At 43.6% G+C, this 24,738-nt stretch overlaps 2 protein-coding genes across 2 annotated transcripts in view; one reads left to right on the top strand and one right to left on the bottom strand.

Moving 5' to 3' along the window:
- MRRF (mitochondrial ribosome recycling factor) overlaps positions 1-1,485 on the bottom strand; it is a 50,784-nt gene extending 49,299 nt beyond the window's left edge. Inside the window, exon 1 of the mRNA XM_045840374.1 lies at positions 1,341-1,485. The gene's annotated coding sequence lies outside the window, so the exon portion shown is untranslated. The remainder of the gene's footprint in view (positions 1-1,340) is intronic.
- On the top strand, positions 1,429-22,653 carry RBM18 (RNA binding motif protein 18). Its single transcript, XM_045840376.1, has 6 exons — positions 1,429-1,567; positions 4,488-4,616; positions 11,859-11,985; positions 15,113-15,199; positions 17,418-17,503; positions 20,660-22,653. Exons 2-6 carry the CDS (start codon positions 4,504-4,506, stop codon positions 20,817-20,819), a joined length of 573 nt encoding a protein of 190 aa, XP_045696332.1. The 5' UTR covers positions 1,429-1,567; positions 4,488-4,503; the 3' UTR covers positions 20,820-22,653.
- Positions 22,654-24,738: the final 2,085 nt, after the last annotated feature.

Genomic DNA, 24,738 nt, shown 5'->3' with positions numbered 1-24,738 from the left:
ATTTTAACAATGTCACTCAATATTTGTGTAGTTATTTGATCCCTGTCTGATTCCCTCCATGAGACTGTAAGCACTACAAGGACTGACCTGTGGCTGCCTTGCTCACTGCTGTAGCCCCAGTGCCTAGCACAGTTCCTGAGCACAGAAGACACTGAGTAAATGAGATGGATACATGAATGAAAGTCTAGAGAAATTAAGTTCTTGACCAAGGTCACAATGCTGGCACCAGAATTGAAACCTAAGCCTCAGACAGTTAGGTCCTGAGCTTTATTTCCTACCACTGCTTCAATTATCTTTTGGTTTGCCCAGTTTTCACTTAGAGATGGCAGGACATGTTTTTCTCTAAATTCAGGGCCACTGGAAGTTACAGGATCTGACTGCATAACGTCCCTGGCACAGCCAAAGGAGGGATTAGACCTTGTAAAGGTGGACGAGATAGGAAGTCTGGATTCCAATATTCCTATCTCGTCATTCCTTGCCAACCATTCTCTTTAGATTCATAACCACCTTGTATCCAAAATGCATTTGTGGCGGCTCTACTACCGATATGTGAATTGTATCAAGTCGCTTCTCCTACCTATGTTTTGTTTCCTCGACTGTAAAATAAAGGGTCGGGCCAGGTTTTCATTCTTTCCAATTATAAAACTTTCCAAGATCCTGAGAAATGCAACAGAATGTGGCAAAAAGAAAGGGCACCAAACTCGGAGAAGATCTGGAAAAGGGTCTTGGTTCCAGCACTTACTAGGTATATGACCTGAGCCAGGTCGAGCTCTCTGGATCTCTATCTGATCTGTTCAAGGGGAATGGCAATACCATTTGTCCCGGGTGCAGGTCAATCAAATGAGATAATGGCTGCAGAAGCACTTTGTAACCAGAGAAGGGCTACTGAGATGACAACTGTTTCGCCACTGGACGGCACAGAGTAATGGTTAAAAGTTGAGGCTTTGGAATTTAAGCTGCATTAATTACTAGCCACGTGATCCTGATAAAATTGTCTCTCAGCTTCCGTTTCTGTATCACGGTAGTAATATCTACACCCATGGCGGTGGGCTACTAAGTAGTGGCTACAATTTAGTAAGCGAACCCCCCCCTCACCACACACACACATAGACCCAAAATCCTCGAAGCTCCTAGCTGATGAGACATGTTCCGCCCCCAACCGGAGAGACTTGCTCTGGTGCGACAGGTCCCGTCCCCAGCCTTAAAGGTCAAGCGGGACTCGAATGGAATGTGTCGGGGAACCATGATCAGGCCCCCTAAGATCCCTGAGAAGTCCTTGATTAGAAGTCTCTGGCACCGGGACCCCACGTGTGCGTCGATGTTCTGCCGAGGCCACTCACCAGCTACCACCCGCGATACTGGGAAAACACTCTCGTGAGCACGGCGACGGCTGCGGCGGCGCTGACGTCCTGACGTCACGGGGCGGGGCGGCGGCGCAGGCGTAGTGCGTCACCCGCGGCCTGGCTACGCGGACGGTTGAGGCGGACGCGTCTTGAGCTTGGTCGACCGTGGGGTCGGAGCTTGTTTGGGGGGGCATGAGCCGAGGGGAAGACGCCGAGGCTAAAAGGTGAGTCCGTGCCCCTGCACCACAGCGTCGTCCCGGGAGGGCCTCCTGGAGTAGACTGCCCTAGAAGACGCTTCTCAGGCCCCGCCCCGGATTGTCCCGCCGCTGGCCCGGAAATAACCATCCGCGTAGTGACCCATCGCATCTAGAAATTCGCGGCCTGGATCGGGAAGCCGGGGTTCCAGGCTTGACCCCGCCGTTCCAGTTAGCTTTTAGGAACAAGTGCCGTTGTTTCTCTGCACTTCATTTTCGCCATATGACTACTCCTGGCTCCCAGGATTGTTGCAGCTTAGCTGGGAGGAGAGATGAAAACGTGTTTTCACCAATTCTATTGAAAGTCTTAGGGGGTTGTCGCCCATGCAGACTCAAAGGATTTTGAGAGTCTCATGCTGTCTTGATTTCTCCTTACATTATACCATTCCTCAAAAAGCTCTGTGGTGAGTGGCCACAGATAGTGTCTTATCTAAGCCTCCTAACGACCCATGAAATAGGAATACTTGTGCCGTTCTAGGAAGAAGAAACTGAGGCTCCTGGTAGAGAAGTGGCTCGCTTCGTCAATGGTTTAGTAAATATTGTGTACCCACCGTGAGCCTTGCTAGCACGAGAACCATGATTAAAATAGGCAAGGCCCTGTCCTCTAGCAGCGTACACTCTAGTGAGGGAAACAAGCTAAAAGAGTAAGTAACAGTAAATGAACTGGTATCGTATGGAAAGAAAAAGGTGGCTGTGTTGGAGACCGACAAGGAGCTCACTCTATTACGGAAAACTTTTCCGAGGAGAGGATGCCTCGGGGAGGAGATCGTGACTAACCAAAGTTACACAGTAACTGAGTGCAAAAACCAGAATTTGAATGCAAACCTTTTGGGTCTATTGCCTGTCCCACTAAAAATGGTACCCTCCTGTGATACTAAGTAGCTGTTGGTGTCATTGCTGTTTTTAGACCTGAGGAAATTAGAAGGTCCTATCATTCAGGTCTTGTCCCAAATGTGCCCTGTAGAGGCCTTTCTGCTCCGCTGGCTCTAAAGTAGTCCAGCCCCAGTCTCTGCGTGGAATCACCTTGCTTCATTGTGTTTGCGGCTCTTCTCACAAATTACATCTTGTTTGTTTTGCTTGTGTTTTGTCTTGCCCCTCCTGCAAATATAACCAACCACCCTGCTGGCAGAGGCCTTGCCTGTCCACTGCTCTGTCCTCAGTACCTAGGCAATACCTAGAAAGGAGAACCTCAATGCATTTTTTTTTTTTTTGGATGAAGGATATGTAAGAAAGGAGGAGGAATGGAAAGCAGAGAGAAGACAAAAGGGTTCTCCTCCCCTGTTTTCCACTCCTGGGATTTCATTTATGTGTCATTCACGTTTCTCTCAGGAAGTAAGAGCAAGAGCTACGGCTTACTCACTTCTCTATTGTCAGCACAAAGCCCAGGGTTCAGCGGTCGGTGGCTGCTTATCACACATTGCTGGACAGATTGCACACGGGAGTGGGGAAGGAAGTAGCCTTGTGTGGGGATGGATGAACACCGTCAAGAAACAGCTGCCTCCGGGCTGCTTGCCGTGTGGGGCTTCACAGGCTGTGCCCGGATGATGGGAGGCCATGGCAGTGTGCGCGTCTGTCAGTTGTTGTTATGGAGACAGTTCCTGCGCACTGACTTCCGAGGCCCTTCTGATTACACAGGACACGTGTTTTTCTTGCAGGGAGTTCTGAAGTCTGGCACAGCCCGCCATCTTCCCAGGCCTCTTTTCTTTTTCCGCCACATTATACACTTATTGATGCTTTATTTTATAGCTGGCATCTCATTTGTGGTCCTTTCAGCAACTGTAAGGTATAAGCAGGGCAAGATTTATTATATAGAGACGTGGAAAATGAAGCTTAGAGAGAAGCAGTGGAAATGCCAAAATTTGAAACCTGGTCTTCAGACACCAGCTGTTTGCTCTGTCCTCTACTGTCTCCATCATAATCTTCATCTTCCTTTTTTGTCTGTGAGATGAGACATTTCAAGAACTAAGACTAGGAATAATTTAAGCTAGAACTAATTGAATGCTTCTTAGGTGCACTAGGTGTATTAACTCAGTGAATCTGCACAACTCTTACGAGTTGTTATTCCCATTTTACAGATGGAAAACTGAGACACGGAGTACTGAAGTAATTTGCCCAAGGTTACAGAGCTAGATGGTAAATGGTAGAAATGGAATAACTACGGAGGAAGTCTTCTTCCCCGTGTCTCAAAATAGTAAATTTTGAGCTGGCATCTCAAAATTTAGTAAATATGAAAATAGCTAATGTTTATTGATTATTTACTGTTGTCTGATGCAGTGTTTAGTAATTTTTTTTCACACACTTTTATTCATCCTCACAGTGGCTCTATAAAATAAGAACGGTTATCTCCATCTATATAAATGAGGAAACAGAGGCCTAGAATGTTTAGGCCTCTAAACACAACTTGCTTTCAAACTCAGTTCTAACTCTAAAATCTGTGGCCTTAAATTTCCTACATTGCCTCTTCCATGGGAACAAGAAGCGCTACTGCCGTTACCTAGCCATCTCCTTCAGTGTCATTAAGATTCTCTTTCTGGTAGTTTCCAAAGCTCATTTTGGATGATAGTTGTTACACTGGAGCATCAAGCAGTCATAGAGACTGCAGAGACTTTGGCCTCCTGCCCGGTGGGCCTCTGGCTTCAGAAGAGTGAAGCTTTAGTTTCTACATGCAGGACCACGCCTCTTTCACCTTAAAAGGAAGCTGTTGCTTTCTAGCTGCAGGAGGAGCTGTCCCAAGGGACTTGGTGCTGGGGCCCTGGCTGTGGAAGAACTGAGGCCTTTGAAGGACTGCCCAGGACATGCCCTCCTTGAATAAATGTTTGTGGAACTGAATTTGATGTCTCATATTCACAGTGTTTCTTTTCTCCTGCCTGAATGTTCACATTTCCTGTAGTATTTTATAGAGATTGATGGAAGCAGAAACCAAAACCCTTCCCCTGGAGAACGCATCCATCCTGTCAGAGGGTTCCCTGCAGGAGGGGCACCGGTTATGGATCGGCAACCTGGACCCCAAAATCACAGAGTGAGTCAGAGTCATCTTGATTATTACCTAAAAATTGTTATATTGGCAGTGATGATGTTCAGAAGAATTTTCAAGTGTTTTAGGATATGGGTTAACCCTTTTGCTCATGTTTTCATTGTTTTTAAAGGGAATGGGATGTTGTTCTTAGCTTATCATCGTGTTATCTTGATATTTTGTTACATTTGGGCTCTTTTACTGCAAAGACATAGACTCGAATAGCCTTTAAACTGTGTACTTTTTTCTACTTGCCAAAGATGTTCTCCTGTTTTGAGCTATTTGAACCCTTGTACCTGGTGACCAGGAAATTATTTTCTAGAATGAGCCTGGGGCATGACTCTTTCAGAAAGGAGACGCAAGCGGAAGAACTCTCAGTACCTTCCCAAACAGGCAGCGCTCGACTCGAACTCATGTTAGATAGCCACGGGAGGTCAGGGACCTTAGAGATCACGGCAGTCCCTTTTCATTCATTCAATGGATGCATGAAACCAACTGCCCCATGCTAAGCAGTTTTCAAACTTTTAAAATCTGAGCAACCTTGTCTCAAAGCAATCAGAACCTGTGTATGAAGTAAAAGCTCAGAGCTGCTCTGACTGGAGGGGAGAAGAGGCGCTCCCAGAGCCGTTTGGTAACTGCTGCCCTCTCTGTAACAGTCCCTGGAAGGACTCCTTGCAGCCGCATGGAGACCTCTGGTATGTCCAGCCCTCTTAACCCACCGTGAAGGAGACCGAGGCTCAGGAGGTAGAAGTGCTTTGCCCACCATGGGCACAAAGCTAATTGAATTGTTTCGACTGCTCACTTTCCATTGCAGATGTTATAGTGGAACGGCATTTCTTAGCAAAGAGAATGGAGAGGTTTTTCCCCTCCCTCGGTTGTTCAGTAGGGACAGAGTGGTGGTTAGTGCCAGGGTAGTAAGAATGAATGGATTGAGCTGGATGGGGCCAATGCTTAAAGTAAGCGTGGAGGATATCATCAGTCCTAGAAGTTACTCCTTTGTAATAGTGTTAAAAGGGAGGAAGAAGAGACTAAGGGACCTACAGAGTCTGGGACAAGAGGAGATACATAAAGGGGTGGAATTAAGAGACAGGAAAAGCAATGTAAACCAATGTATCATGGCAGAAAAGGTTAGTTCCTTGAACCTGCTCAAGCTCAAATCACCTAAAGGTAGATATTGCTGGGTCCCTCTGGAAATCATGATGGTAGTTAATGTGTTACCCCATATTATGTGACCTTGGTATGAAGGCCCTAAAATACAGACTGTGCGTCGATATTGCTTCTCTTTACGGCTCCTGGCTTTGAGGATGAGTGTGTGAATCTGCCCAACCTCTCTGTTAATGTGTGTTGATCAGAGAAACTTTTTCCATCTAAAACCCTTGCTGAGAGGGGTGCTCCCGAGCATGGTTTCCATTCCCACCTCTGCTCGTCTGGATGGAAATCTGGGGCCTGGAAACGGTGCTCATTGTTTTGGCCGCACCTCCCTGTAATGAGACCCTAGTTCTGTCCTGCTGCTTGACAGGGAGGTTCCCACGGGCATCCGCCAGCTCAGTTTATTGTCATAAGCTGGGTATATGAATGTTTTCCTCAGTTACAGCATTAATAGGAACATCAAATCAAAACTTTTCCACTGGTTGTTCTGCTCTTTTTACATCAGGCTAAAGGTGGATGACAAGCACCAGCCTGCAGGTTGGGGCCTCACTGGGGCTACCCACCCATGTGACTAGAGATCACTTTTACTCCTTTTCCTCTGTGGATTCCTTATTTGAAAACATTTTCTTCTATTAAACAGATTTATTAAATAGTAATAAATCTCTTTTAAAGACATAACTACCAATCATAGCTTATGATTAGCATGAAATGATTAGTATTACTTCATTTAGTTTACTTAATTATAGCAATGAAAGGTAACCTTTTAGTATGGTAGGTCTTACAGAAATATGTGGTTTCCTTCCAAGTTTTTGAACCACATAAACTTCTGGATCCTGTTCCTCTCAAGGTAGGTAATAGCCCAGACTAATTATTAAAATGCAGTCATTCACAAACATTGAAGGGATTAAATGACGTACCTTATGTGATCTTGTGGTACCTGTCTTATGCTCCAGTCTCAGAGAGTATAATTTGAATCCAGATCTCTGGACTTCTTATGACTCTCGACAGAAGTTTGCAGAGCACCCTCTGGTTTTCCTAAACGGACACCCCACCGACAAACTGGTACTAGTTCCTGCTGCTTCCCATTCAGCAAAACCTTTCTGATCTCTCCTTCCTCTGCCTGTTCATATGCTTTGCCGTCCTTCTCCCTGATCTCTTTTATAAACTGATTTGAATACCCCTCTTACAGAAATGCTTTCCTACTTACCTCTTGTTAGAAGACAAGTTATAGTGTGTTTTTACTGTCATGAATGGTTACAGGAGTATGTAAAACAGCAACAGTTAAAAACTGTTCCACTCAGTTTTTTGTAGTAATCCTATGTGTGTGTGCTTATTAATCATTAATCTGAGTCATGCTCAAGTTACAGGAGGATATCCATCCGTCTCCTCCACGGTGTGTGCATTAGAGTGACTCTCCGTCACTCCGATATCCTGCTTCTCGTTTGTGTTCACTCTGCGGTTGCAGTGCTGCCCGTCTGAGGGCCATGCTAGAGGCTAGGAATGTCGAAGTGACTGACTAGATCTCAGGCATTTGGATTTCAGGGAATGATGACCTGTTCTTATTTATGGAGGTAGCACTTTCCAAACCCATGTTCTTTCTACTGAATGCTGATTCTTGTCAACTACATTATACTTCATATTTCTTATTCATAAAGAGAATATTCAACTAAATGATCTGAATGTTTCTTCTAGCTCTAATATTCTATTAGTTCCTCTTATTTAAGCTCAAACAACCTTGTGAAGCAAGTGGAACAGATATTTTCCTTCTTCTACAGGAACAGTTGTCGGTTGACTTGGTTTTCCACTGCCTAATATAGTGCTCCTTGCACAAATAGATAATAATTATGGTAGTCCACATAATGAAATAGTTATAACCTAAAGCATCCTATTCTAAATGTTTAAATGTAAGGACTTCTTTTAAATGACAAGACCTAATCTAACTGTAAAGTTAAAGCAACACCTCTAAATATCATTACTAATGCCTTCATTAGAAAAGCTGAGAAGTTCATGTCCTTAGATATTGTCTGTTTTCCACACTGCAGTTTCCTCTAAAAGAGTGAATACTGCTTTCTTTTTCTAATACTAAATGTGCTATGTGGAAAGCCAAACTAATACTCATAGCATTAGGCACAAGGAGAAGCATGAGCCAGAATAAAGCTAAGAGAAATTCTAAAAAAAGGGGCATTCTAAATGGATGGCAAATCGTAAATAAAGGTAGTAATGCAAAAGATTGTTGTGTGAGCAGAATATCAGGAAGACCTTTTTTTACTATAGGAGAGGTTGAATACTAAATGATGATGAAAATAGTTGGATACTATCAGATTAAGACAGCCTTTAAAATTCATCCAAGCCCTGACTGGTGTAGCTCAGTGGATTGTGCGCGGGCCTGTGAACCAAAAAGTCCTGGTTTGATTCCCAGTCAGGGAACATGCCTGGGTTGTGGACTAGGTCCCCAGTAGGGAGCATGCAAGAGGCAACCACACATTGGTGTTTTTCCCTTTCTCCCTCCCTTCCCCATTCTCTAAAAATAAATAAATAAAATCTTTGGAAACAAATAAAAAAGATTCATTCAAACAAGTGTGAATTCCATGTAGAAGAGACTCACTGTGGGTATTTAGTAGGAGACTGACATAAAGTGATGTTTTTAGAATGGTATCAACATCAGTAAGGATTAATTGGAGGGGCAAAGACTGAAGATGAAGACTCGCTACAGATCTGCCATTATATGACCTAGATAGTGACAGTGAACTTGGAGACCAGTGGTGAGTCAGAGATGAAGAAAAAGTAATTGAAGAGGAGTGGAGAGTTCAGATGTCTCTTGCCTCAGAAATGTAAAAGGATCTTGCCCACACTGATCACTGGGATAGCCGGAGGTGGGGAGACAATTTGGGCTACAGTAAGGAAACTCGAAAGCAGTCGAGAGTCACCGGGGTGGAAATGTCCTGATACAGACTTTCATGGATAAAGTGGAATGCGAGGAAGAGTAAATGCATTAACGTGACGGGGCAATGTGTGTACTCCTGAAGAAACCCCTCTTTCCCTGTCGGCCCTTCCCTTCCTGTTTCCCATACTGCTTTTCATGACTTGGTTTGCATGACACAATCTTTACTGTTTGCTTGCTTAAATCTGAAACACAGTAAGACCCATCTATTACATACAGAGCATAGAACATAAAGTCCCACCACGTAACAATTTGTGTAAGTTTAGAAAGATTTCTTTGAAACAAAGTGTGCACTAAAAATCATCTTAAATGTCATTTCCTTGGCTTCCTTGTCATTGCCTACGTCATCAAAGTCAAATTCCCGCACTGGGCACACCACTTGTCACAGCCTGTCCCCAGTCTGCCTTGCAGTCTCATCTCTTGCTGCCACTCTCTTCAGTTGATCCAATTCTTTTTCACCTTATGTCTGTGCACTTGACATTCACAAACCACAATTGGTCCTCTTCCTCTTCATGCTTACCTGTATCCCTCTGTGTGCAAGCTTGCCACTGTTTTGTCATTGTTTGATTACGTAGCTCTTCCAGCCAGAATGCGGGGCCCTTGAAGGCAGGGACCTGGTTGTGTTCATCTGGATAGTCTACATGCCTAATATAATTTTTGACACAGTTGATTCAACACTTGTATAGGCTAATTGCTTATCTGAGGAGGAGGACGAAGGGGGGACAGGATGAAAGAAGGTGAACGGATTGGCCAGAGAACATAGATGCATAGCCCATAGACACACAACAGTGTGGTGATAGCCAGAAGGAAGGGGAGGCGGGGGCTGGGTGGAGGCAGGAAATAGGGGCATCTGTAATAGTGTCGACAAGAAAAATAAAGAAAAATAAATTAATTAATTTCTTTAAGAAAGAAGGCCATTTTAAAGACCCATTACAGAAAGCACTGGTTTCAGTTGCTGGTACAGTCCTCCTCCAGCTCCTGGCCGCCGCAGGGCCCGCACTTCCTGGAGCACAGCAGGCCCCAGGAGCGGGGAGCCCTCCCGCACTCCAGCAGCAGATGAAAGTGCTTGCAGATGTGAAAGCAAGAGTCTCCAGGCTTTTTTTTTTTTCCCCACTATCAGCGCTTGCAGTCCCCATCTCCAGGAAGCAAAATAGTAAACATTTCATTCCTTTTGTTTCGGTGTTCCGATAATTTCAAGGAATTATCAAACAAGAAAAGAAATCCTGGAGAAGTTGAAAGACACAGACCTAAGCAGATGTTCCTGGAATCTTAAGGTCGCAGTTCTCGGGCAAAACATGAATGTTAGCTTTTCAAAGAATAATCTGTCGGCATTTTTTTCCTGAGTAAATTAAAATTCATTTCCTAGGAAATGCCGATCGCCTTACCTTCCTGCTATTAAGCAGAATAGAGCTAATGAAAAGATGACCAGCCCACAGTAGCCCTTTAGATTGTTGGGTTTTGTTTTTTTTTAAACGGGGTTGACCCACCATTCATGGCAACTGGCGCAGTGGTAAGGTTTGAATGGGGGTAGTGAGTAAAATGCAGCTGTGAATTAAAGGCGGTGGGGGAGACTCTTCCAGCCCATCTGTCTGTATTTCAGAGACTTACCCTTGCTGTTCACAAAATCAGGTAAAACCAGAAATTTGCACTTGAGGTGTCTCCCTTTCCCCTGATGAATCACCGCCTACATTCTCACTTGCAGTTGAGGTCTCCTGATGGGAGTTGAGAATTTGAAAACCAGAGGGTTGTTTTTTCTTTCAAAATAGGTCTAAAGACCAAATGAATATCCACAACATGCCTGGGGATCCCTGCATCCTGTCCCAGTAAAAGACCTGTATAGTGTCTCCTTGCTCCACTGTGTCAGGCATCTGATCCGGGATAATGGGCTTGCTTGCCAGTGTACGTTAGTGTCAAATTTAGTATAGTGTACGATCCATTTCATACCTGTCTGCCTCCCAAAGGAGATTCTTAGTCAAGAATAAAATCTCGATGTGTTTCTCCTAGAAAACGTGAATATAAATGTGGCTGTAAGGACAGCTTTACTGACTCCCTGTGGGTTAGAATTCCCAGTAATAACAGATTTAGCATGTGGCCTGATACCTTTTTAGTATCACAGGGACAGCATTGTTTAGAGAAAGCCTTGACTCCGTTTGAATAGTGCGGAGGAAGCCAGGAGGAAGGCCAAAGGAAAAGGAAATGGGAGAGCTGTTGGTTTGTCTCACCCTCACATCAGATGACAGGAAGTCGGAATTGAGATTGACCACAGCAACCTGTTAGTCTGTGTCTGTGTGAATAACTTAAAAGCTCTGTGGAAACCAAGTACATTTCAGAGCAAGGAATCCAAGAAGGGGATGAGGGGCAGAGTGACAAACAAGAGCTCGGAATAAATTTCTTCCTTGGCCACTTAATGTTCTTTATTGGACCACAGTCCAGACTATAAACGGTGCCAGCAGCTGAGGCGGGTTAGTCACCCGCAGCCGGATGGTTTCTGGAACTGGCCAGGGTCCCCTCCCCTGCGTGAGACCAGGCCAGTCCCACTGTGGCTCCACTCTGTCCTGATGCTCAGTCACACGAGGAATTGGAACTCTCAAGCACTTAATGGAAGTGCCACTAGCTGTGACTTGGTTTGGGGCAGAGTTTCTCACAAGTGCAATTTGGGTCTAATGACTGTAAAATCTAATAGGGAAGTCTTTCAGGGCTATTTTGTTTGTGTGAATGTGTATTTTTTACTTTAGTTTTGAGATACGGTAGGCTTTCGCTTTTGAAGTGTGGGTGTTTGTTTCTGGTGGAGTTGTAGTTATTCACAAATACTATTTCATTGCCAAGAAATTAAAAATAAATAAATCAACACTATTTTTGAGCTTTTCTCCAAAAGAAAAACAAATGGTGCTTGTGGGCCAGACAGCTGTTAGTTAGGCGTGGTTTCTGTTTGGTGTTTTGTGCTGGACAGACGCACAGCGGTGACAATTCCAGTTCCCTTTCCAAATAGAGGCAAACAGCTCTGTTTGCCAAATAAACTAACGCAGCAGTTTGGAGGAAGGCAGCGGGGGCGGGAGATTTTCTCCCTGGGGTAAATGTCTCCTGCTTTTATCTCACACTTCAGGCTCATTGGCCAACAGACTCCCAGAGCGCACTCATGGGCTGTCCTTTCTCCACAGATACCATCTCCTGAAGCTCCTCCAGAAGTTTGGCACAGTAAAGCAGTTCGACTTCCTCTTCCACAAGTCAGGTGCTTTGGAGGGACAGCCTAGAGGGTACTGTTTCGTTAACTTTGAAACTAAGCAGGTAATTGAACCTTCCCCCGCTCACAGTACTTAGACGCTCTCGCAAGTATTTGTGCGTGTCTCTTGACTGCTAGAATAGCAGTTCCTTGCGGGCAGGAGCCATGTCTGATTCATCCTTGTGTGCCTTGCCCTGAGTCCTAAAGGGGATCCTTGGTAAACAAATGAACTAGTGAATGATTTCCAAAATCTACCCTCCCTTGGCTTGCGGACACAGGCGGCTGACCCACTTTTCTGATCAGATGCTTTGGGACGCCCACATTAAACACACGGACGCCCTCCTCTCTGTTCTGTTTTGTTTTTTCCTTTGGTGGCTGACCAACAAAGCCTCCTTTTCTTTCCGTAGTTCTGCGCTGTGGTGCCGAAGCCCTCCCTGTCTGTGGTGAGCCACCCACAGACTCTCTTTTATTTTAATTTCTTAAGAATTTACCCTTCTTCTCAATGTCTCAGAGTAAGTGCATGCAAATTTGAATATGTACAGAGGAAAAAGATATCCAGCCTCAATCATGATATATACAAGTATCTCAGTTCTCTCTTTAACTTTATTAGGTTTATGTGAGAACATTGCCTAGTTATTATTATGTTAATAATAATTGTATTTGGTCCTGGCTGGTGTAGCTCAGTGGGTTGGGCATAGTCCCGCAGACTGAAACATTGCCCGTTCGATTCCTGGTCAGGGCACATGCCTGAGTTGCGGACCAGGTCCCCAAATGGGGACGTGCAAGAGGCGACTAATGGATGTTTGTCTTGCACGGTGATGTTTCTGTCCCTCTCTTTTTCCCTTCCTTCCCCTCTCTCTAAAAATAAATAAATAATCTTAAATTTAGAAAAGAATTATTATATCTGGATTTTTAATTATAAAAATAAAGCATGTTTATTATAGATAAGTGACTTATCAGCCCAATACCCAGAAATAATCACTGTTAATATTTAGTTATGTTTCTGGTCTCTTCTTTCTTCACACTCTCACAAACAAAACAACAACTCTGGAAGACTTCATACATACGCACACATAAACATGTATGACTTTATAACACATGAATGGGATCGTATGATCCAATTTATCACACAAAGTGTACTAAATGTTTTTCTGTCACCTGATACATATCAACATTCTATATCATGATATTGTGGTTTCTCTGGTGTAGATATGAATATGTAAAAATTCATCGATCTGTCTTTAATGTTTATACATTTTTTTAGATATAACTTAGACCTTAATTTAAAAGCTAATCAACAAGATTTTTGGTGATTGCATATTTCATCATACGACCATGTGTTAAGGTGTTTGACTAATTATTAGCTATTCAGGCTCTCCCCAGCAATTCACAAGTGTAAACGGCACAGTAGCGATGTGTTCATAACTCTGCATGCATATTCACCACATTCAGGAAGATGGAGTGGTGTCAACAAAGGTCATGCGTGTTTTTTCTCAATATAACTGCCACATTGTTGTTAAGAAGTATGTGTCATTATGTTCTGAGATGTCATTTGCCCTGACCAGTGCTGGGGATTTAATTTTTGCAGCCATGCTAGGCAATAAGTGATACATTGCTGTTCTAATTGTTCAGGCTTCAGGGGGAAGCTGAAAGAAGGCCTGCTATGGTTAGCATTTTTAAATACTTGGTTCTTCCTCAGCAATGAGTGCTGAGGTTTCTTACAGACGGCAATGTCGGTGGTCATGCCAGGGACAGATGTTGGTTTGAAAACACAGGCCTAGAGGTCACAGAGCCTAGCCGCCATTTCTGGCTTCATTTGTTCACTTTTGGCAATTCTCTTAACCTCTTTGGCCTCAGTTTTCATCTAAAAATGAGGATTTAAAACCTACCTTTTTCTTCCCTTATAGAAAGTTAAGAGGCTGGATGAGGGTGTGTATGAAAACACAGTTGGCATTTAATAACAGTGTTTACTACAAGAACTTGAAACAAGGTTCAGAGATAGGAACTTACTTCTTAAACCATTTGTCCCCTGTTGGCATTTTATTACTGCTGATGCTACAGAATTAATAGGGAGAGCCATGTAAATTCTAACTCACTACATGAAACTTAAAAATAAAGTGTCTCTCTTAGCTGTCCCTTTAACTTTGTGTGCTACAGTGAAGCAAGGGTGCCAGTGACTATTTAACATCTGACACACAGCAGGCACTCAATAAGTATTGTTCACTGTCATGCCGATGGGCTCCAGAGGAGTAAGACAGTCACCGGTGAAACCAGACGGGAGTGCCTGCTGGTCTCACACTGAGGTCTCAGATAGATACGCTGTCTCCATTTCTCTTCTTGTTCCTTAACAGCGCCTTCACCCCCAGTAAACATGGATTACTCTTGGCCAAATGCCTCATGGATACACATGGAGCAGCGAAGGTTTGGCAGGATGGAAAAGTACGGCCAGGCTTCCTGGGAAGGTCCTAGATTGCCTATTATCCAGCTTCAGGAATTCCTTTCAACCTTGTTCCTCCTGTATCTGATAGGGAAGGGGCCAGGGACTTCTGGCTCTGAAAGCCAGGTGCACATATTGGCTCACACAGACACCTTGCCCACAGGCTCTGACTCACTCCTGCTTTTTCCGGCCTGGTTTTCTTTACTCCCGTATATGTCCTTTGAGGCCATTACTCTTTCTCACTTTGGGCCCAGGGAGTACAACCCCTAGTCCAGGATTCAGGTCCAGGGGCAGTACCATTTCTTGACCTAGTAGGCGCTACCCTAAATAACAGAAGGATGTAGAAAGGTGTCACCTAATAAGATGAGTGTCATTAGCTGACATTGGCTGAGCACTTCCCATATGCTCCATGCTTTACATGTGCTCTTTTACTCCTTACATACCATCGAGGAACCAAAAAAAATGTTACCCAGATGTTACAGGTGAAAAAGCTAACATTCAGAGGTTGACTGACTTGCCAAACACTACACTGCCAGTAATCGACAGAGCCGGAATTTGGATTTGGGTTTGACTGGCCAAAAAAAAACCGACTCATGCCCTCTTGATTATTCTGCTTTTTTAAATATTATAAACGCCTTGCTAGTTGTTTACCAAAAGCAGTTTGGTTAGTTCAGCCGTGGGAGCTAGTGAAGCCCTGGTGAACAGCTAGTCGGGCATTTGAGTTGTTGACTGACTGTCGCCCCTTTCCCGGACAGGAAGCAGAGCAAGCCATCCAGTGTCTCAATGGCAAGCTGGCTCTGTCCAAGAAGCTGGTGGTGCGATGGGCCCATGCTCAGGTCAAGGTAAGTGTGGTGCGCCAGAAAGACAGCCTCAGCTCACCCTGACCGAGTCTTCCGACAGCCAGTGGTCCGCTCACCCATTGGCACGCCAGTCTCGGCACCTCTGGAGCCGCCGTCCTTTGGTCTCCTGCTTGTATTTACCATGTGTGTTGGCAGATTTTTCTTTTGAGAAACATCTCAGGAGGGATTAGTTTCCTTCATTGTTTCCCTCCTCCACATACCCACAGATTCTGGTTTTGATTGATTTTTCCATGTGGCTGATGTGTATACTCAGACCTCTATCTTTTTTTACAGTGGTTCTTTGGAGGGGGGAAAATGTATTTATTTTTAAAATTAGCTGCTTTAGGCATTATTAGACTCTGCTCAGCCTCTCAATTCTGTGAAGAGTTTGAATGTTTATTCTAAATGCTCGAGAAGTAGGCTGTTTGTATGAGTGCTCAAAACACTGGCATCTCATTATGCCAGTTATTTTCAGTTATTTTGGGACTTTGCAGTGTCTGTATTGTCTTCAAGGCCTGAGAAGTGGCACACTGCCTTATTCGTCTCGCAGGAAGTCTCTTGGGAAAATGCACTGGAAAAGCTATGACCATTTAAAAAAATGAATAGTTTTCTGCCCTCGCCAGCACAGAGGTGGTGAAGTACAGGGACTGGAGCAACCCCAAGTGTTGATTCCCTTCCTTCTGCAGTGAGGCCTTGGCAGACCTGCCTGCGAAAAGATTTGTGACAGTTAAAAATGGAGCTTCAGTTTTTGGCTATATATAGCCTGGGTTTTTGATCCGAGACTCTCTACCCAGCAGGCTTCCCAGTCGAGTCAGAAATGAAACATTTGAGCTCAGTGTCCAAGCTGAAAATGCTCAGACGCTTTGGATTCTTACGAGTATTTCAGGTAGTTGGTCCCAGCATCTCAATTTCTAGGGCAAATTACCTTGAAAATAGGAACAACAAGGAGAATTACCAAAAGCTTTTTTACTTAAAAGAAAATCAAGTCTGCCCTGGCTGGTGTGGCTCAGTGGATTGGATGCCAGCCTGCAAACCAAGGTGTCACCAGTTCAATTCCCAGTCAGAGCCCATGCCTCGGTTGCAGCCAGGTTCCCAGTTAGGAGCGTGCAAGAGGCAATCGATCTGTGTATCTCTTGCATGTGGATGTTTCTCTCCCTCTCTTTCTCCCTCTCTTCCCCCTCTCAAAAAATAAATAAATAAAATCTTTTTTAAAAATAAATAAATTTTTTAATGATTACAGCAATTTATTTATTTATTTATTTTAAGGATTTTATTTATTTATTTTTCAAGAGAGGGGAAGGGAGGGAGAAAGAGAGAGAGAGAGAAACATCAATGTGTGGTTGCCTCTCACATTGGCCCCCACTAGGGACGTGGCCTGCAACCCAGGCATGTGCCCTGACTGGGAATCCAACCTGTGATGCTTTTGTTTGCAGCCTGCGCTCAATCCACTGAGCTACGCCAGCCAGGGCTAATAAAATCTTTTAAAAAAAATATTTAAAAATCAAGTCTCATTTGCCAAACTGGCTGTTATTTTCTCATTCTGCATCTCGTTGAAAAGGCACACAGGAGAAATCATTCTTCATCCCTTCTCTCGTTTGAGACTGTGCACCCCATACGTCTCTTGTGATTGTTTTTGACCAGAGGCTCCTGATTGCTCTGTCATATTATTTTTACTTTTTACAAGAAGTGTGTAATTATCTCACATCAAATTAAGCTGCTCTTTTACTGGAGAATGTTTTCTGTATCAGTGGCTGAAAGCTGTTACTATTTTTCTTCTCCACTCAGGCCTGTTAGGAGTTGAATGTTACGCTGGGTACTTTGCAAAAATCTAGCAGAATTTTTTAAGTGTTTTGAATGAAGCAAAATAAATATGGTAAGAGGTGATACGTGACCGTTGAAATAAGAATGTCAGAGGGCAATCCTGCTGTGTATCTGTACCATCTGTGAAATTGAAACTTGAACTTTTTTCCCTACTGGATAAGGAAGACTAATGGCTAGATGGGAGGCTTCTTCTAAACTTCTTTTTCTACACGTATGGCATAGCTTTAAGCCAAAACTGTGTGGAGTTTTGCATTCATTCTAAATGTAAAAGCAGTCCTACAATCATCTAGAAATGTGCCGAGGATATACTGATGGGATTGAAATATCCAAGCCCATGCCATGCTCTGCAGTAGAGGGCTGATTTTTGCCCAGGTGAATAATTCCCTTCTCCTACTTTCAGAGATACGATCATAACAAGAATGATAAGATCCTCCCGATCAGCCTTGAGCCGTCCTCCAGCACTGAGCCCACTCAGTCCAACCTAAGGTAAGACGGTGTGCTGCAGGAAACACAGACACCTTTTCGAGAGCTGGCGCTGTTTCCTCTCCCAAACCTTCACTCCTACTTTAGTAACTCCTCAGACTCTAAATTTAGAATAGAATCTGCTAACTTTTAACAAGTTCAAAGATGTGTTCAGTTAATCTCCAGAATGTGTACATTTCCTCTATTCCCATCCCCCCCCACCCCCCATTTATAGAATTCATTCAAAAAAGACTGGCTGTACCTACCACATAGCAGCCATTGTGCTTGGCACTGGGAATGCAAAGGTGTACCAGACACGGCCTCTACCCTAAAAATAAGCATTTTAATGGCTGCCGTGTCTCTTTGGCATTTGTAATTGCACACTAATGCCTCCCCAACTGTGAGTTCCTTTATACAGAATTTTTGGTTGCAGCACTTTAATTCTATGTACCATTTCAGCAACTGTAACAGTTTGGTACTAGTATGAACAAATTGTCGGTTACCTCTTTGGAGTTAATTCAAAACAGAAGGAACTAAAGGTTGGGTAGAGAAAGGGGAAGTTAAATGCATGGTTGGGCACAAGTAGAGTTTTGGGTTTTAGGGGGGTTATTTTGCACTGTAGCCTTGGGAGACATTTTAACAATAACAATAGTCATGATTTATTGAGCTTACTGTGAAGCAGGCATGGTGCTAAACACTTGACATACCACATGTCATTTAATTATAAAATTCTGGTAAAAGTCCTGTTATACTCATTTTACGTAAGAGGAAACTGAATCTTAGAAGGGTAAAATATCTTGGCCAAGATCACACAGTTAGCAAATAGCAAAGTCTGCATTGCAAACCAGTTTTACTGGACTTCAAAATTCAGTGTTTTAGTTACTACTTCAGAGAAACTCCAGGCTGTAAATGCAGGAATACCGTTCAGAACGCCTGTTCCAGGGGAGGGAAAGAAGACATGTAAAGGAGTGTCAGTTTTTATAAGGATTAGGAATCAGTGCTCGGTCATAAAATCAGGAAAGCCGTGCCTGTTTGGATGGAAGGCCAGACAGAAAACAAACAGAAAAGCCGTTCTTGAGTCCCCTGTGCACCAAACAGCAGCTGCCCAGCTGCCTCATTAAAGCACGGGGGAAGGAGATCCTGGAATGTTTGCAGGAGGGATAAAGTTGGTAAATTACAATTAATTATTCTTGTTACTAATTAAAATTTAATGTCATTGATACTTCTGAATTTTGTGCTGTTTATTGTTTTTGCACTTCCAGAGATTTAAAAAATTTTATAATGACTCCTGTAGATTCACTGGGAACATGTATCCACGATGCTACGTTCCCCTAAGACTGAGCTCACTCCTCGGTTCCAGTTTGGTGCCCACACAGGTTTTCATGAATCTGACGACTCCTCGGAAAGGGTTACCACATTCTTGCTGGGTGATCTTCGTGTTACAGGGACCATGTCTTTAGTGTCTTACTTTCCTTGTTTTCTTTTTTACTAGATAACCTAGTGTTTTCCGTTTATTTTTTCATCCAGAGAACCTCAGCTTATATCTTTCTGTTAGCATCTAGGCCTAACTGGAGGCCGTTTCCCCGAGACTCGCACGGGGTGAATGTCTGGCTGTCCCACTAATGAAGGCAGTGCCAGAGTGCGTCTTGGTAATATCTCGGTGTTCTTTTTTATTGTCACGTAGCTTTTTCATTTACGCTGCTCACATAAAATTTGAGCATGTGCAGAAGATGCATGCCCTTTGAGGAGATCTAAAAGACCATGTGTACATTATCTTCCAAGTTTCTCTCCCTGACTGGAGACCATGGACAGCAGCAAGAATGGAAAAGAAAGGGAGCCGGGGACAGCATTCCGGTCCAAGGCAGCAATGACCTTGATCAGGATGGAATTCCTTACAACTTCTGCAGTGTCCCCTCATTCCCTCTCCCTAACTCAGGGCTGCTCAGCTCCCAGCCTGATGGAGAGGGAAAAGCAAGGCTTGAATTCTGGCTCTGCAGTGTGTGGGCTGTGTGAAACTGGGCCAATCGCTACCTTTCTGCATTTGATTCTTTACCTGTAACATGTGGGCACAGTGCCTGCCTCATTATAAGTACTCTGTAAATGATAGCCTTTATAAACACATATTAGATGTACAGCTACCTTGTTAAAAGAAACTTTATAGGATTTTATTTATTTATTTATTTATTTTTTTGCTATTACTCATTGATTCAAAAGGTGATACAATGTAATAGTTATTGGAATAGGCTTTGGAGTCGAAATCCAACCAGTACCTACACTCACTGGCTGTGTCTAACACAGTCTAAGCTGACCTGTCGGTGCCTCCATAAGAATATAACCTGCCTCACCATGTTGCTTTCAATGCTACATGAACTATTTTTCCCAGTTTTTAAGTGTACGGTTCAGTGGTGTTAAATACATTCATGATATTGTGCAACCACCCCTGCCATCCACCTCCGTAATTCTTGTCTTCTTATAAAATTGAGACTCCACACCCACTAAACAATGACCTCTTATTCCCACCTCCCCCCACCCCACCCCCAGTAGCCACCACCCTGCTTTCTGTCTCTGTGATTTTGGCTGAGTATCTCATATTAACTGGAATCATACAGTGTTTGTCTTTTTGTGACTAGCTTTTTTCATTTAGTATAATGTCCTCAAGATTCATCCATGTTGTAACATGTCAGAATTTTCTTTCTTTTTTAAGGCTGAATAATGTTTTAAATGTATTATGTATCATAGTTTGCTTATGCATCCATCTATCAGTGGACGCTTGGTTTACTTCCACATCTTAACTATTTTGAATAATGCTGTTTTTAAACAAGGGTGCACAAGTATCTGTTCCAGACCCTGCTTTCAATTCCAACACGAATTATTTCTGAGGACCTACTATCTGCCAAGACACACTATGTGTCTTCAGATCAAATGTGACAATACGCAAGGTACTCCTAACAGTGTCTGGGCTCATAGAAAAACCTAACAGGTGGTTCAGGCTTACCTCCTTCTGCAGGCAAGAGCATCAGTCATTCGTTGTGTGCCTTTTGTCTGTGAAGCCTTCGACTGTTCCTATTTGAGTATCTTGTTGCTTTTCTGGTATGAATGAGAGGTACAAGGACAATGAAATACACACGACTTTCTGAATGTACACAGGCCACTCTGACCCTCTGCTTGTCCTTTTTCCAGCGTCACTGCAAAGATAAAAGCCATCGAAGCAAAGCTGAAGATGATGGCAGAAAATCCCGATGCCGAGTACCCAGCAGCACCTGTTTATTCCTACTTTAAGCCACCAGACAAAAAAAGGACTACTCCTTATTCCAGAACAGCTTGGAAATCTCGAAGATGATGGTTACGAATTACTACAGCAGCAAAAGCATATTGGTCTCCACACCTGAAATCCTCTCTGCCTTTGTACTTTGTGGATGTGACTGGTACTATAATGGAGCACAATCACATGTTAGAGTTTGGTAAAATAACATTTCTGGATGTTCATATGGATGTTTCTACCCTGAAGTATGTGTGGAATTGAGCATCATCCAGAATAAACAGGATTGTATCCAAAATTGTGATTTGAACACTGGGATGCTCGGGTTGTCTGGTTTGTTTGGATTTGTAACTCCAGAAACACTATCGTGTGCCAGAGAGAAAGGCAAACTAAAAAATGTTGTTATTTAAATCAGGAAACTAAATTTATTATTGTCTGTCTTAAAAGAAAATAGAACATTTTTCTGGGCTCAAGTGTCTTTACAACATGAAAGAGACAGGGAGGGAAGCGAGAGGTGTTGAGTCATGTTCAGAGCTGTGGTTCCAGAATTCACTGTGGGAATCCCTCCAACTGGACTGAAAAGGAAAAAGTTCTTGGCAAAAGGGAGCTGGTTCTTTGAGTAAGTGTTGTGGTAATCTGTTTAAGAATTACGCTTATTGTTTTAAAATCCCAATTAGGAAAAATATGGCGTATATCTTAAAATTGTTTGTGCCAACAAAACTGTAGAATCAAATTTAGAATTTTGTACCACGATGGAAGTTCTATTTGGAAATCCAACTTTTATTCTATAGTGATCATTTTTAAAAAAAATCTAATCCTGCCTTCTATACCAAATATCGTTAGTAACATGGGACTTTTAAAATGTGCTTAGTTACTGCATGAGGTTGTTTTTACAGCATGAGATGTTCTGTTTGGAATTGTGTCATGGTCAATCTAAATAGGAAAGGAAAATATCTCTGAAAAGATATTTTCAGATATATTTTAGACGTTTCTGTATTGATCTCTATCAAACATTATTGATCATTGTTTAGGGTCTGTGTAGGAGAAACGGGACTGTGTGGTGCGGGGTGAGGTGGGACGTGCAGGGCCGCCGTCCAGGGAGCAGGCACCACTCCCGCACCCGGATGGCGCTGCCCTCGTGTTCTACGTCATTTTTAAAGACTCGACAGACTGCATGACTTACGGCAACAAGGAGAGAAAAATACATCATGTTTATTTGGAAGTGTGAATTAGGAGTGTGTTCTCTTAGTTTGTGCCATTTCGGTGCCGGGTCGACAGCTGCTTTCACTGGGTTGCACTGTTGCCTCTTTACCGGGTAAATCTTTTTTTTTTTTTTTTTAAACCTTAGGTGCCATTCTTAGTGATTACAGACTTTTTTTTTTTTTTTTTTTACCATTATCCTTCTTAGCAAGAGGAAGCTTTCACTATAGGAACTTAAGTCTTCCTGTGAGCCTAAATGAATTCAAGACACTTGATCCAAAACATCAGCATAGGGAGGTTTCAGAATTCACAGATCGAGTTCAGAGAATTTCTTGCCACATTTCCCAAGGTAAATCTTTTTAGGTATCTTTAGGTATTCAGTACTTTCTGCGTTTATTAGCTCTATCTGTGATGCAAGTATCTCTCCTTCCATTTAGGGGACGGTTCAGGGGGGCGGGGGCACCATCCCTCATCCTTCTGGTGACTTCTTAGAGTCTAGAGTTCGCCATTTTATCCTCAAGTCCTCAAAGAGTTGTGTGGAATGGGACTTAATGCAAAATAGTCTTCTATTTTTAATAGGAACTTAGAAAATACTTGACTTTGAATTATCTCGAGTTGTTTCCTTTAGAAATCAGAACTATTTATTTGTATTTAAAGCAATGTTTATTATTTGTACCAACCCTTATGCCTCTGTGTGAATAAATGTAAGACTGTGCGGCTGTGTCTTCTCTCGTCTGTTTTCGGGAACACACCACAGGTCTCCCACGGGCTTGCTTCCCCTCGGGGCTTGGGTGTGCGGGGCGGGGGTGCGTGGGGGGTGCTGCATCTGAGAGGCTTGTCTGCAGAAGGCTTGGCTGCAGGTGACCTCAGAGACAGTTCTCTCCGCCTTTATGTCTGCCTACTTCTGTTAAACATGAGAAAAGGGATGAGCTGTTCTCAATGCACGTGCATTTAAAAAGAAATGGTTGCCCTGGCTGGTGTGGCTCAGTGGGTTGGGTGTCATCCCACCAGCTCGATGCCCAGGCAGGGCCCGGGGCTGGGTTGGAGGCCAGGTCCCCGGCCGGCGGCCTGTGGAAGGCCGCCCGCTGGTGCGTGTCTGGATCACTGATGTTTCTCTCCCTCTCTTCCTTCCCCACTCTCTAAAAATAGGTAAAATCTTTAAAAAAGAAAAAAAATTGCTGTTGGAAATCCCTGAACACATCCTCCTGTGTTTAGTCCCATTTTCAAAGTAAGGGTTTCAGAAGGGTAAACGGGTATGTCATAAATGTGCTGAAAGCAGTCTAGTGAAAGTTTTATAAAATGCAAATGTTAACTTATCAGGAAGTTGTCCTTTAACATTTGTCGCTGTTTTGCTAAACTTAGGTCACTTATTTTGATTTGTACAAAAGGAGAATTCAGGATAGAGGTATGAACTCTCTCTCAATCTCAGCTTCTATTTTATCAAATGCAAACAAAATGTAACCCCAATCAGTTGATTTTCTGTGATTGGCATCTCAGTTTGGGGAAAGAGGATCCCATTAGAAAAGATTTCAAAGCCTGTCAAAATCAATAGCAAAAGCTTTTATTAAACCAAATATTCTACAACCCTGTTGCTTATTAAGGTAAGGACAGTTTTTGAGCCAGCAAGTATAACTGATTTTTAATATTACTGTTCAAAAGGACGGGATTAATTCTTGCCTCATAAATGAAATGTTAACTATTTCTGGTATGTAATCGTTATGTCCCTACAATAGGACTTGTTCCCATCATTTTTATCCTTGTTTTTCCTTTTTCTCTCCTGCTTCTTTCCAGTCCTGCAGTAAATCCTGTCAACACAGGATTTACCGTGAAGGATTCACCTTCACAACACACCTGGAATGCACCCCCTCGTCACCATCGCCAGCACTACCCTTCTGGTTCAAGCCTTGCCATCTCTTGCCTGGATGACCGCAGTGCCTCCCTACCTCTCCCCCGCCTCCCCTGGTGCTTCCTTAGAGTCCATGTTCTGCCCACTCGCCAAAGCAAACCTTTAAAATCTGAGCGTGGCATTCCTTTCCCAGTGGCTTTGCATCACACCTAGAAGAAGATCCAGAGCCCTGCAAGGCCCGGCAGGACCCGCCCCTGACGCGTGCGTGACGCAGAGCCTCCTCCGTAGAGCCTCCGGTCTCCCTTTGCGGGCTGTGTTCCCTTCATGCCCACCTCCCCGTTCCTCCGATGCATGCGATGCATGCGGGGAGCTCCTGCCAAACCCGCCTCCCCATTCCTCCAATGCATGCCGGGAGCTCCCGTCACAGGGCCTTCTGTGGGCTGTTCCTCAGCCCCCTCGTTTGTTCTGGTCCCTGCAAATAGTGACCAAGAAGCCACCTGACCTCTCTTCTTAAATCACAGCCTTGTCATTCACTAATCCTTCCCTTCATCATTGTCTCATTAGCACGTACTAGCACCCCATATTCTTTTTTCCCATTACTGTTGACATTTGATACTATTTTTTATTAGCTCCAGGTATATAGTGCAGTGCTGAGACTTATTCTCCCCACTATAATGCAGAGGTTGAACTATTTACATAGCCTAAGGAGTGATCCCCAACCAGGTGAGTACCCACCTGGCACCACACGTAACTGTTACAGTGTCACCGGCTGTTCCCTAGGCTGTGCTTCACACCCGCGTGACTGTTCTGTAAGTGCCAACTGTACTTCTCACTCCTGTCACCTTTGTCACCCACTCCCACCCTAAATTTTTTTCCCTTAGAATGTCGGTTTCATATTAGCAGGAACTTGTGCTCACTGCTGCATCCCCAACATTTAAAGCAACACCCGGTATT

The sequence above is a fragment of the Phyllostomus hastatus genome, unplaced genomic scaffold, assembly GCF_019186645.2.
Source record: "Phyllostomus hastatus isolate PE091 unplaced genomic scaffold, TTU_PhHast_1.1 phas_contig_34, whole genome shotgun sequence".
Taxonomy (NCBI): domain Eukaryota; kingdom Metazoa; phylum Chordata; class Mammalia; order Chiroptera; family Phyllostomidae; genus Phyllostomus; species Phyllostomus hastatus.
Note: the sequence above shows the minus strand (reverse complement) of the source record. Positions and strands in the feature narration are given on the sequence as shown.